This window comes from Petromyzon marinus, chromosome 5 (assembly GCF_048934315.1).
Source record: "Petromyzon marinus isolate PM22_M1 ecotype Great Lakes invasive population chromosome 5, UKy_Petmar_22M1.pri1.0, whole genome shotgun sequence".
Lineage (NCBI taxonomy): Eukaryota > Metazoa > Chordata > Hyperoartia > Petromyzontiformes > Petromyzontidae > Petromyzon > Petromyzon marinus.
This window is the reverse complement of record NC_133671.1, coordinates 9583146-9596873: the sequence shown is the minus strand read 5'-3', so window position 1 is coordinate 9596873 and position 13728 is coordinate 9583146. Positions and strand designations below refer to the sequence as shown.

General features: G+C 47.3%; 1 protein-coding gene across 3 annotated transcripts in view; it reads right to left on the bottom strand.

Moving 5' to 3' along the window:
* Window positions 1-5222: 5222 nt before the first annotated feature.
* LOC116939023 (guanine nucleotide-binding protein G(I)/G(S)/G(T) subunit beta-1-like) overlaps window positions 5223-13728 on the bottom strand; it is a 28983-nt gene continuing 20477 nt past the window's right edge. For all 3 annotated transcript variants that reach the window (XM_032946891.2, XM_032946890.2, XM_076061378.1), the window contains exons 10-11: window positions 9428-9644; window positions 5223-8797 (exon numbers count right to left, since the gene is read on the bottom strand). In XM_032946891.2, the coding sequence (XP_032802782.1) occupies window positions 8691-8797; window positions 9428-9644 (324 nt within the window). In that variant the 3' untranslated portion in view covers window positions 5223-8690. The remainder of the gene's footprint in view (window positions 8798-9427; window positions 9645-13728) is intronic.

Below are 13728 nucleotides of genomic sequence, written 5' to 3'. Positions count from 1 at the left end.
TATGCACGTTGAACTTCTTTTGCACCGTACGTAGCCAACCGTGCTAATGGGAGGTGCGGGGGTAGGCACAACAAACTCAACACAAAAAGCAGTTCTAAAGTGAGTTTAGGTAACATTGTACATGGGTGCTTATAGGCGTGTTCACACAAAGACAAAGATCACTCGTATAGCCTGAACAGACTGTTGGGGAAAGTGCTGTTAGCAAGCACTTATGAAGACGGGCACGGCACACGAGGGCGTGGGTGGCCAACACTACGCCCGACCGCCTTTGTCTCCCTCGTGGTGATTTTTACACACCACACCAAGTACCCATTTTGAGCCTGAGTTTACCTATGGGAGGCCCATGACCGGCTCAGATAATACCATGTAACACAATTTTTGTTCCTAGGTAGTGTTATTTCGTAAATGCTTATGCCTAAAAAGTATAGAAAATGGCTATTATTTGCCACAAACTTTGCTTTTGTGACCAGAACAGTGATATTTTGAAATTTACCTATTTTCAATGAGAAAACGGACGAATTTGTGTCTTTTCGTTCACATAAAGTCAGAAAAAATCATATGAATCAAAATTAACATGTATTTATACTAGAGTAATGCAAAAATGACGACAAAAGATTTAGAAATTAGTAGTTTTTCGAGATTTACGTTTATACTGTAAAGCGCTTCCACGAATCAGCCCCCAACTGTGGTTGAGTGAGTGGGTGGTTGAGTTGGCGAGTGAGTGGGGTGAGTGGGTAGACCGTGGGATGCTTGGTTTGGGTGAGTGGAGGAATGGTTGAGTTTGTGGGTGGTTGAGTGAGTGGGTGGTTGAGTTGGCGAGTGAGTGGGTGAGTGGGTAGACCGTGGGATGCTTGGTTTGGGTGAGTGGAGGAATGGTTGAGTTTGTGGGTGGTTGAGTGAGTGGGTGGTTGAGTTGGCGAGTGAGTGGGTGAGTGGGTAGACCGTGGGATGCTTGGTTTGGGTGAGTGGAGGAATGGTTGAGTTTGTGGGTGGTTGAGTGGGTGGGAGATCTGTGCTGAGACACTGGCACATGGCTCGCCCGCGCCTCGAGATCCCAGCGAGAGACGTCGGCCCCCACACCCCAACGGAGTAACGAGGGCACAAAGTTGGGAGCCACCAGGACTAAAGCAGGAAGTTATTTTTCCCCATTTACATTCCTTTAATAATTATCAAATAAAGCAAGTCAAGATCTATAAGTATCTTGGGGTCATCCTGGATTCAAAACTGAATTTTGAAGATCACATTGATTATATTGGTAAAAAGACAAAAATAAAAATTTTGTATCGACACAAGCACTGCTTCCTCCCAATGTTCCGTTTGGAATTGATAAAAGCTACCATACTGCCTCTCCTTGACTACTGTGACATCGTGTATAAATCAGCCCCAAGTACTGTACTGAAGAAGCTTGATTCCATCTATCACTCGGCCTTAAGATTTACATTGAACTGCCCATATAGGACTCACCACTATGATCTCTACATTGGGTCAAACTTAACATCTCTTAATGTTCGACGGCTTGTGCACCAGATCTTATTTATTCACGATGTACTTACAAAAGAATCCGCAGACTACTTGCTGGATCTCCTCTCTGTTTCAAAGAACAAATTTGACCTCAGGTCTTCGCTTATTTACCAGCTTCACACTCCCTATTGCCGTACAAAAACTGGAGTAAGGGCCTTTGCTATTGATGCCCACAGGGTCTGGAATGCTATTGCCAATAAACTGCAACTTGAATCGCTACCAATGAGATATTCTCTCAAAACTGCTCTAGAGGAGTTGTACACCCCTATATGCCACTGCTATTCATTGGCGTAAAATAAAATAAAATGTTTTCGCTCCGGATGACACAGCAAAGTATTATCTGTATTTTGATTTAGCGTGCTGATCTTAAAGGTGCATTGAAAATTTTGATACTCCGACTGATGCTTCTGTTGTTGTGGAGTAACTCATGCAGCCAGCTATGGCTCTAGGATTTGGTGTTACATGTTATTTATGTAGTTTATTGTAAAAATCCGGTCACAGTCCCTATGATCACTGTTACGTTGCAATTCAAGCTTTATTTTTTGGTGATTTCGAAAACGTTTTTTGGTTTGGACATGTTTGTTTTGTTGCAGTACGGAGTTAGACTGATGGCCTTAATCTAAGTTTTCTTGTGGTTGTTGTTTGACTTGCATCCCACTGGGATTTTTTGCACACAGCGTTGGTGTACGGTGCTTTTTTCAGGAATATTTTGCTGGTTTTTTTCATGGATTTTCTGTTTGCACAGTCACATAGTCACATAGTCACTTTAAGATGTTTTTATTGTTCGTGTTTTTGTTTTTTTGTTTGTTGTGGTTGCGCCCGATTCAAGAGCCGAATGGCTCACAGGGCTATACCAAAATAAAGAAACTGAAATGTTCTCATTATACTATCCTTGGTAGCGGCGTTCAAAGTCCAGTATATACTGGTGGAAGCGCTCGCCTTGCTCCGCCGAGTACGCTCCCATGTTCTCCTTGAATTTATCAAGATGAGCATCAAGGATATGGACTTTGAGGGACATCCTACAGACCATTGTGCCGTAGTTCTTCACCAGTCTCAATCAGCTTCACATAGTTTTAAACCTTGTGATTGCCCAGGAAGCCACGAACCACTGCAACAAAGCTGTTCCAAGCCACTTTCTCCTTACTAGTGAACGTCTTAGGGAATTCATTGCACTCCAGGATCTTCTTTATCTGTAGTCCGATGAAGATACCGGCTTTCACCTTTGCCTCAGCTTAGGGAAGAATTATTGAAGGTACTTGAAGGCTGCCAACTCCTTATCTACAGCTCTAACAAATTGTTTCATAAGGCCCAATTTGATGTGCAGTGATGGCATCAGCACCTTCCGGGGGTCCACCAGTGGCTCCCACTTGACGTTGTTCCTCCCCACAGAGAACTCGGTCCGCTGTGGCCTGTCCCAACTGTGGTAGTGCGCCTTGGTGTCTGTGCTGTTTCAAAGGCAATGATAGCAGGGTAACTTGGTAAAACCGCCTGAGACCCATCAGGAATGCCACCATTTTGAAGTCTCCGATGACCTCCCAACCGTACTCATCATACTTCAAGGCGTCCAGCAATGTCTTGATGCTGTTGTAATCCTCTTTGAGGTGCATCGAGTGAGCCAGGGGAAGAGACGGGTACTTGTTACCATTATGGAGCAGCACGGCTTTGAGGCTCCTGGATGATCTGTCAATGAAGAGGCGCCACTCATTCTGGTTACAGGTAATTCTGATTGCCTCGAACAGACTGGTCACATTGTGGCAGAAGCAGAGCCCAAAGTAGCTGCAAAAATATTGGTGACGCTTCCTCTGATCTGCGACTTGCACACTTTCATCCAACAAGTTCCAATGCTTGAGCCTAGACATCAAAAGCTCAGCATTGGACTTGGCGAGACCAAGATCTCTGATCAAGTCGTTGAGGTCTTTTTGGTTGGGGTAGTATGGGTTTGTCTCCTCAGCTCCACCTCCCAAATTGTCATCTGGATCTACAACATCTTCCTCGCTCTCTGACTTGCTGCTCTCTTCTGAAGACGGCTGCTCTCTCTGGAGGAGTGGGTACGGGGAGCTCATGGCAGTGTGGCACCGCGGCGATGGATGAAGGAAGGTCCGGATACGTGATAGCAGGTGCATTCTTGCCAGTCCGACGTTTGGAAGGGTCCACCATGCAGAAGTAGCAGTTGCTTGAGTGGTCAATGTATTCCTTCAAAATATTTGGGATAGCGAACTTCATGGCTCTCTTTTCCCCTCTTTACCATCCTAAAAAAATACATTTATTTCACCCATGACTAATGTGCAAAATATTCTCGCATCATTTTTCATATACCATATATTTTTTCAATAAGATTGAAAATCGTAAAACATTTGAAAATGAAAAACTGTCACAATTTAAAATATTTAACAAAATTTTATAACATAAAATTCCGAGCAACAATTGTCTATCTTACTTTCCAGAGTTTTTTTGCATTGCTCGCAAGTGAAATGAGGTGCCCAGGGATTGTCTTGATCCCTAACAGGCATGCCGAAATATGCCTTGTCGGCCTCACACATCTTAGCAGATGCTTCCACAGAGTAATTTTCGCTCGACTTGATAAATTGGCCGCAGACAGAAAAAATGCGTCTGCTGGATGCTTGTAGCCTCTTGATGCCATCTCAGAAAAAGGAAGATATATCCACTTCGGCAGCTGGAACTAAACTGAACTGGTGGGCTTAAGGCCCCTGTATTTATACTATACACTGAATCTATCTGGAATGTTCTGGAAAATAGGTACATTTCAAAATATCACCGTCCTGTTCACAAAAGCAAAGTTTGTGAGGAATAATAGCCATTTTTCTGTACTTTTGAGGCATAAGCAATTAGGAAATAACACTTACTACCCAGGAACAAACAAAAATTGTTACACAGTGTAATCGTCACTGGTGTTGGCCCTGAGCGGGATTCAAACACAAAAGGAATGCACAGAACACCTTTGGACCACCTGGACACCGCTAGTAAACAAACTTTATTTCCCTCTCCAATGTAATCCTAATTGCCTTTTTAGGTTTTCAGCAATTTCCATGTAGGGTGTTAATAGCACCTTTTTCCAACGTTTGGTGAAAGATTGCGATCGAGGCGACTCCAGAAGTGGTTGCGTCACCTTCCACGGGGGGGGGGGGGGGGGGGGGGCACGGCCCAGCGGTAGCACGATGTCTCTTGTTTCAGAAGACCGCGGTTCGAATCCAGCAGGCCACCCCAGTTATTATTGCAGGGACCACAACCATTAATTGCGCACCACCGTCCGATTTTGCAGTGGACGTGAAAGGATTCCACTGATGTCGTTCGACATGAGTATACCACCGCGTTCTGGCATTGTGGAAAAGTAACGTGCAACATTACCCGATTGGGATTACACAGATACATCATCCCCCGCTCCATGCCTCCCGACTGGCAGACTGATGCCCGCTTGCAGGCCAGTTGCTGAACCGTGGAAACAGCTGCCACTGGGGAGGGGAGGGGGGTGTGACTTTTCCAATGTGTTGAGATGTGATGCAAGTCGCTTATCATAAGGGGGATTTGAGACGCCCTGGTGTCAAGGGTGTTCATCTAAAAACAAACCGTTGTTATGAGGTGCAGGATGATTCTTCATTCATAGAAGCATTTTTTTGTTTTAATATACATAAACGGGAATTCAACGCAAAAGAATACACGTTACAAAAAATCACGCAAATTCATTATTGATTTGCTGCAAGTACTTCTTTACTTTAAATAAACCACGAGCACTTTACAAGAACAACACACATCCCACACAACACCAGTCTTTGCCTACAAGAAGGGGGAACATGCGAGTGGCGCATACGAGCCTACATTGTGAACAGCGGCGTAGCTCGCGAGTGTGCAGGCGGTGCAATTGCACCGAGGCATATGGGGCCAGAGGTCCAGGAGCCGGGATACCAAGAGGGCCGTGAAGTGGAGGGGGGGGATAATTGTATAGGGACGGCCCAATTTTATTGCTTGCACCAGGGCCCATGCCGTCCACGCTACGCCACCGATTGTGAGCACAGGGTGTGCAAATGTACGCATTGTATTCGATATGAAATGGAATTGAATGTTTTAACCCATTGAGCAGTGTCAACATTGTGTGCGCGCGTGTCTTTGTATGGGCACTATTAATCGGACAATGACTTATGACTACAGTGGAGGTATTTGTGTATGTACACAAACAAGTGGGTATACACATGATGCTCCCAATAACAGTCATGTTAACATGTGAAGTCTATGTGCAGCTATGCGTGTAGAATAATCTATACATTGTGCCCGATTTAATTTAGCACACGTGTGCATGTGCTATGCGTGTGTGTGCACGGCTGTATGTAATTATAAACGTGCGGGTATATATGTCGGCATGCATGCGCTGTAATGTATATGTGTATGACGATTAAACAAACATATGCATGATTTCTATTCGCTAAGTAGATAAATAATGCGATAATATATACTGTGCACGTTATGTGCTTCATTACGTTTCCGTGAATCTCAGATGCGCCGTGAATGCGTAGTGAAGTGTAAGCATATAGATGAGTGAAATGGTTTGTGCACTAGATTTGAATGCATGTGTTTACGACACTTTCTGAGTAACAATGTGAACGTGTGTGTGGGTGCGCTGCACTTCATATCTCTGGGGGGCGGGAGTGTAGCGGTCAGCGCGCTGCGCTACGAACCCGGCGACCCGAGTTCGATTTCCGCTCACGGCCAACATCAGTGACGATTATCTGAACCGGTTCTGGGCCTGCCCTAGGTAGACCCAGTCTCAATTGAGTACCTCTAGCGGTGTGTAAACATCGCCGCTGGGGAGACAAAGGCGGCCGGGCGTGGTGTTGGCCACCCACCCCCTAGTGTGCCGTGCCGGCCCTCGTAGGCGCTTGCTCACTAACAGCACTTGCCCCAACACAATTTGTTAAGACTATACTGGGGGGGGGGCGATATTTGTCTTTGTACTGCATACCACATGCATACAGCCACATTACCTTGTACGCATTAGATGTTGGAAGCTAAGCAGAGCTGAGCATGGTGAGTGCTTGCATGAACAAATGATTTGGCGATGCTGTTGCTGGCAGTGGTGTACAAGCACAGGTAACACAATGTAGAGACTCAACACACATTGGACAATGACACTACCTTCAAGCAAACACATAATGGGGCAACCTTGCGAGCAATGGGCCCTTCACTTAAGTACTATGAAGGGCCATTGCCTGAAACGTCACCTCTTATACTTTTTCCTATTATGGCCGCAGTGTTATTGCCAATTGTGTCGAGTGATTTTTGTTTGTTATTTAAGCTCCATTATGTGGTTTATCATTTGCCCTCGAAAAAAAATGTTTATACTAAAGACCACCAAGTGCCGTTTCGTGTTCTGTCATGTTTAATGTTTTATATATATATTTCTATGTTTAATATTCCATAATTTTAAATTCCAAAAGCATCTTCGTTACGTTTGCTTAAAGACCATGAAGGACGATTGATTCTCCTACAACCGCAAATGCTGCAGCTCAGTCCTATATACCGTTGTGTATATACAGTTTATTAACATACACTGTCTTTTTAATTGTTTTTAAGTAATATTTATTTTTTATCCCGTTTGCACTAAGTTCTGGTGTGGGTTTCATGTAAACAATTGTTGTTTTTGCTCTTGCCAGCTTGAACATTCCCACCCTGCGATGATGTCCTGTGACCCTGCCGTCGGTCTTGGGCTGTCGGCTACGCATCTCTGAAGTAACTCTGCAGAGCTCTATGTAAATGTATAGCCCTCTATGTAATTCTATGGATCCCTTTGTAACTGCGATGTCCTGTGACCGTCGCCACGGACTTGAGCTGCGGTCGTCCCTTGTAGCAGAGCTTTGTGGCTCAACGGGCCTTAGCATGACTGATCTTGTTTAGAGCTTTCATGGATGGCAGTCAAGGGGCTTGCCAGGTGTTGTAGGCATTGGTGCTCCAAGGTGGCCAGGAGATGGCAGCGCTGAGTGGTACCCCCTCGAATGTATGGCGGGTTTTCTCCGGATTCTACGGTTTCCTCCCACATTGAGCCCAACACTCAGACACGCAAATGGTCAAACGGCCCCATGCAGGGCCCTCCTCGTATAGATAGAGATGGTCTTGACAGCCAGTGTTATTTTAACCACGCACAAGAGGGTCAGTGAAAGCCTACGTGTGCGTGCGTGTGCGTGTGTGTGTGTTCTGGGTGACAGGCATGCTATACACAAGTTCACGAGTGTGCATATTGTGTGTCATGTGCACAGCATGTGAGAATGTGGTTGTGCACATGTGCCTGTAGTGTGTTTGGACGGTTGTGTTTTTGTGCAGGTATGAGTGAGTGCTGAATATGCGTGATGTGTTTTAACTGCGTGCGTGTTTTTGTGCCAGTGTCATGCGCAGCAGTGAGATGGACTGTGGCGTCATGCAACTGGTGATGGATGGCGGTGACCGGGGGAGGGCTTCATCGAGCAGTGGATAGAACCTGGCTGGGGATGATATGGTTCATGTGTGTGTGTGTGTGTGCAAGATGTGTGTGTATACGTATGTGTGTATTGCTGGGCTCATTTTTGTATATGTACGTTTGTATATGTATATCATATGTGCATGTGTGTACATATCTATGTACATATATGCTGCATGTGTAAATGTATGCGTATATCATAGCACGTAGGTTTTTTGCAGACAATATTTATGAATCGTAACAGATTTTTGGGTTAAGCCACAATAATGACGCAGCCAAATTTGTGTCGTGACTCTACACCGCCCAACACAGCCAGACAAACAAAACAGTCACAAACATTATATAATTGGCGTGCCAAACGCTTGTGCATGTGACAATTTAATTTGTTTGGCTATGTTGGGTGATGGAGGGTCTCACGACACGAACATGGTCAAGAGCGTCACGCGGCTTAACCCCAAAATCAATAACGTATATGTAAGTATACATTTGGTGTATGCACGTCTGTGTCTTTGTGCGTACGTGTGCTGTACAAGTCTCTGTCCAGGTGGATGTGTTGCACGAGTCTATATCCACGTGTGCCTGTGTGTACGTTGTACGAGTCTCTGTCCACGTGTGCCTGTGTCCACGTGTGTGTGCGTGCGCGCGTGGCCGCGAGCTGGATCCCGCGAGAGCCATGTTGCGTCTCCGTGCCGGACCACATCTGCGCCCGTCAGTTCCACACCTTGAGGAAGCTGTCCCAGGATCCCGTGGCCACGGCCATGCCGTCATCCGTGACGCCGAGGCATGACACGCGGTTATCGTGGCCCGCAAGCACGCCTGCGCACAAAGACAACGCTACAAAGATCGCCCTCGCAGCCTCAGCAGAACTGTTGGGGCAAGTGATGTTAGAGAGCACCAATGGAGGCTGGCACGGCTCACGATGGGGGGGTGGGTGGCCAGCACCAAGCCCGGCCGCCTTTGTTTGCCCAGTGGCGATGATTTTAGACATCGCACAAAAGGTACTCATTTGAGGCTGAGTTGACTTAGCGGAGGCCCAGGACCGGCTCAGATAATCGTCACTGGTGTTGGTGGCCGCGAGTGGAACTCGAACTCGGGTCGGCGGGTTCTGAGCGCAGCTCGCTAGCCATTGCTCCACAAGCACAAAAGGCAAAGATCCCCTCTATAATGCTCACACACAGGCGTGTGCACGCTCACACACACACACACACACGTGTGCACGCTCACACACACGCACACACACGTGTGCACGCTCACACACACACGTGTGCACGCTCACACACAAACGTGTGCACCCTCACACACACGCGTGCACGCTCACACACACACACGCGTGTGCACGCTCACACACACACGCGTGCACGCTCACACGCACGCGTTCACATGCACACGCGCGTGCGAGCGCCCTCGCACACGCACGCACTCGCACCCGCACAACCATGCACGCACCGGCTTTCTCCTGCTTCATGCCGTCCCAGATGTTGCAGTTGAAGTCATCGTATCCGGCGAGCACGAGGCGACCGGAGCGCGAGAAGGCGATGCTCGTGACGCCGCACACCACGCCGTCGTTGGCGTAGACGCAGAGCTCCTGGTCGGCGCGGATGTCAAAGAGGCGGCACGTGGCATCGTCGGAGCCCGTCACAAACGCCTGCCCATTTGGGAAGAACTGAGCGCGGAGACCACCGGGGGGAGGGGAGGGAGGGAGGGTTAGAGATGGGAAAACAGAATCAGAATCTTATTCATACTGGAGGCATACGATGAGCTGTAAAGAGATTTTTCACGGATGTCCAGAGAGTGAGAGGAATAGGGAGAGAGGTAGAGAGAGGTAGAGAGAGAGAGTGTGCGCGCGTGTTGGGAGTAGTGGAGTCACGTTTAGCGCACTGCACTACCAGCCTGGCGACCCGAGTTCAAATCCCGCTCACGGACAACACCAGTGATGATTATCTGAACCGATCGTGGGTCTCCACTAAGTCAACTCAGCCTCAAATGAGTACGTGGTGAGGTGTGTAAATATTGCCACGAGGGAGACAAAGGCGGTTCGGCGTGATGCTCGCCGTCCACCCCCTCTGGTGCCGTGCCGGCCATCATAGGTGGCTCGCTAACAGCACTTGCCCCAACAGTCTGTTAAGGCTACACGAGGGATCTTTGTCTTTGGAGAAGAGAGAGAGGGCGACATGGATGGAAAGATGGTGAAAAGAATACGGAGTAAATATACAGTAAAACCTTGGATTGCGAGCATAATTCGTTCCGGAAACGTGTTTGTAATCCAAAGCACTCGTCTATCAAAGCACTTGTATATCAGTTGTGATCACGTGACGCTCAGCAGACAAAGCGTATACGTACACTACTCGTATTGCAAGACCCTCTCTCGTTTATCACATTAATATTCATTTTAACAATTTTGCTCGTCTTGCAAAACACTCGCAGACCAAGTTACTCGCAATCCAAGGTTTTACTGTACAGAGAGAGTGGAGTTGAAAGTGGGAGAGTGAGTGAGTGGGGGAGAGGGAGATACGCTTGGAGATAGGGAGAGAGATAACGTTTGAGCCAGATAGAGGTCAGAGAGATGATATCATCGCTCTGACAATGTAGATTGAATAAAATAATTTTAAGTCCATGAATGTACAACGGGATTCGTTGGGAATACGTGCACCTTTGATTCGCATGGGAATTCGGGAATGATTCGACTGCGGTGTTGGGTTAAGAACAGGTGTATGTGTGCATACACATGGACAGGGGTTTGTGTCACAATCTACTCTCCTGAACATTAAGCATTTAAGCCGTATTTTTGCAAAATCCTTTGGTCTCTAACATATGTTTCCCACGTAATCAGACCTTAAACTACCCCTAGCTGATATACACACCCCAAACATGTGCTTCGAACACACCCCTCGAAAAAATGCATATGCACCAAAGACACACACACACGTCCTGAACACATAAATGCAATCCAAGCACACACACACACAGTGAAAACACAGCACACGTACCATACATATGTAATGTAGCTCTCAGAGACACCGTCTTGTTCAGTTATATATTTCTTTATTGTGAATAAAGTCCGCCGACTCACTGATAATTTAACGGGTAACCGCGATTGGACTATATACAGCTGGGTAACTTCTGTGACTTACGCAACGCCCCCCATGTAGTTGGCTGACTGCACAGGAGCGGACGCGTAGTAGTCACGGAGACAATATGTAACTCTAGCCTTCCAAGACCACAAGATGCCCGATCCAAGATGATGAAGACGACCCACTCCAAGACGACGACGACTCTCCCTTGGTTCCCACCACAGCAGCAGCCCAGAGCCCTGTTCCACGCCGGCTTTTATCCACTCCTCGACCCGGCCACGCCCCTTTTCCCGAACTCTCTCTCTCTCTCACCTCATCTGGGCCTGTCTGTCCCTTTCTCAATGATTATTTACGACCACTTAGGTCACGTGCTTATCCTTACGAGACCATGTCGCGTCAATTAGTAACCACGGCCACGAGGAGCTGTACTGTCCTTACCCATATACGGACACCCCAAGCATACATTAACATATGTCTTGAACACATGAACGCACTCTGAACACGAACTCCAAACACACAAACATCTCTGAATGCGCACAAACATACACGTACCAAACACACACATACCAATACACACACACACACCTTGAACTCACCTCCGATAATTATCACGGTTGGCTATGTACGGTGCGAAAGAAGTTCAACATACATTCATACACACAAGCACCAACACATGCGCGTACCAATACACATGCGCTCCAACACACACAAGCACACCTTGACCACAAAGATAAAGATCCCCCGTATAGACTTAACAGACTGTTGGGTCAAGTGCTGTCAGCGAGCACCTATGAAGGCCAAAACGGTACACGAGTGGGTGGTCAGCACCACACCCGACCGCCTTTGTCTCCCCAGTGGCGATGTTTACACACTGCATTCATTTGAGGCTGTGTCAACCTATGGGAGACCCAGGACCGGTTCAGATAATTGTCGCTGGTGTTGGCCGTGAGCGGGAATCGAACCCAGGTCCCTAGGTTTGTAATGCAGCGCTCTAACTGCTACACTACCGCTCCCCACCGTGACCACATACACACACACGCACACATTTTGTGTGAGCCCCCACATCAGACAGTGTCTCTGCCGCTCACTATTTGCTGTGTCCTAGAGCCTTCTTACTGCTCCGGAGGGGTGATGGTCAATATGATGGTAGATGATGACGACACAAAACTCACAATAATGTAATATGTCAAACATCGCAATGTAAGACCCTGCAGACTTAGTGAGACTTTACTTGATAAATAAACAATGGTGCCCTATTCATGGCAATACGAATGAGATAAGGAGGGGTGATTGATGGTGATAATTATGAGTGGGATCATTATTATAATGGTAACGATGGTTAGGACGGTAATGATTGTAAGGGTGTTGGTCTTCACGGTTGTTATGATGGTGGTGATAATGATAACGATGAATCCACTGCTGGATGAGGGCCTCCTCACGCCGTGCAGGTCATGGGGGTTATTTGACCATGTGTACTTCGCAAACCGCTGGTCAGTGCGGATTGGTGAATGCGACGAACCATCATGCATTGGAAGTATCGGACACACAATGGACAGTTACGGCATTGCCCTCTGCTGCCCACTGTGTAGCCCTGCAAGCACTCTGATGGGTCAGCTTAGCACTATCCAAGATTGAAAGCTAATTTCTTTGAAAATGCTTTTTGCTGTCCTTCCTCCGCACCTCCGATTTGCACGGTTGGCTACATACGGTGCGAAAGAAGTTCAACGTACATACATACAGACTCAACCCTGCTGAGCTTCCGAGATCCGATAAGAACGGGCGCGTTCTTAGTGATCTGGTCAAGGTTACTCAAGCTTAAGAGGCCTCCATGGCCACAGCCGTAGCCGCCACCGCACCTTGCCAACACTTTTCCCAACCTCTCCGCCAGATCCCCACATGCTGCTGCAGCACAGGAGACACGGGGACTCCAAGATCAGCTCAAACAGTCTCCCACCATCTCGTCTTAGGTCTGCTTCAGAGTGTTTGTTTGTTTGTTGCCGGATTCGTGGACAGCACTCCAATGCCGGTCTTGGGAACCGACCCCCCTCCTCCTCCTCCATCCTCCACACACGTCCTACGCAGCGAGACCTTTTCCGCATCATACCTCCAACCACTTACCTATAAACTATTAAACTATTTATTTATTTTACCAGGTAACACAACCACCGAGCTATGTAGCTCTATTTCAGAAGCGACCTGGCCACAAGCGATAGTCCAATTAAGTGCCTTACCCTTGTGGAAACTTCTACCGGCCAAATACTATAAATGAACGCTGCTGGTTCTAAATGTGGAGGAAAAAACTGGAGGACCCTGGGAAATATCCACGCGATCACGGGGTAGACGTGCAAACTCCAAATGTACAGGGGTCATGAGTTAAGATCGAACCCAGGACCTCCTGTACACTAGGTGAAGAAGTTAACATCTCACCACCACGATCAATTCCGGAATTGCAACATTGTTTATCCCATCTTGCCGCAAAAATTCCTATCATCCGTCTCGGACACCTGTGTTTGCTTAGTTATGGCCCTGATCCACACAGGAATACAAATAAGCACTGCTGCCTCAAACACTATTTTCTTATCTCTCTCCTCTTCCAAAGTGGTTTCGCTAGCCAATCAAAAACCTGCCTGCTAAAGCAACGCTGCTCTTCTTGACCTCCCTTTCTCACAGCCCACT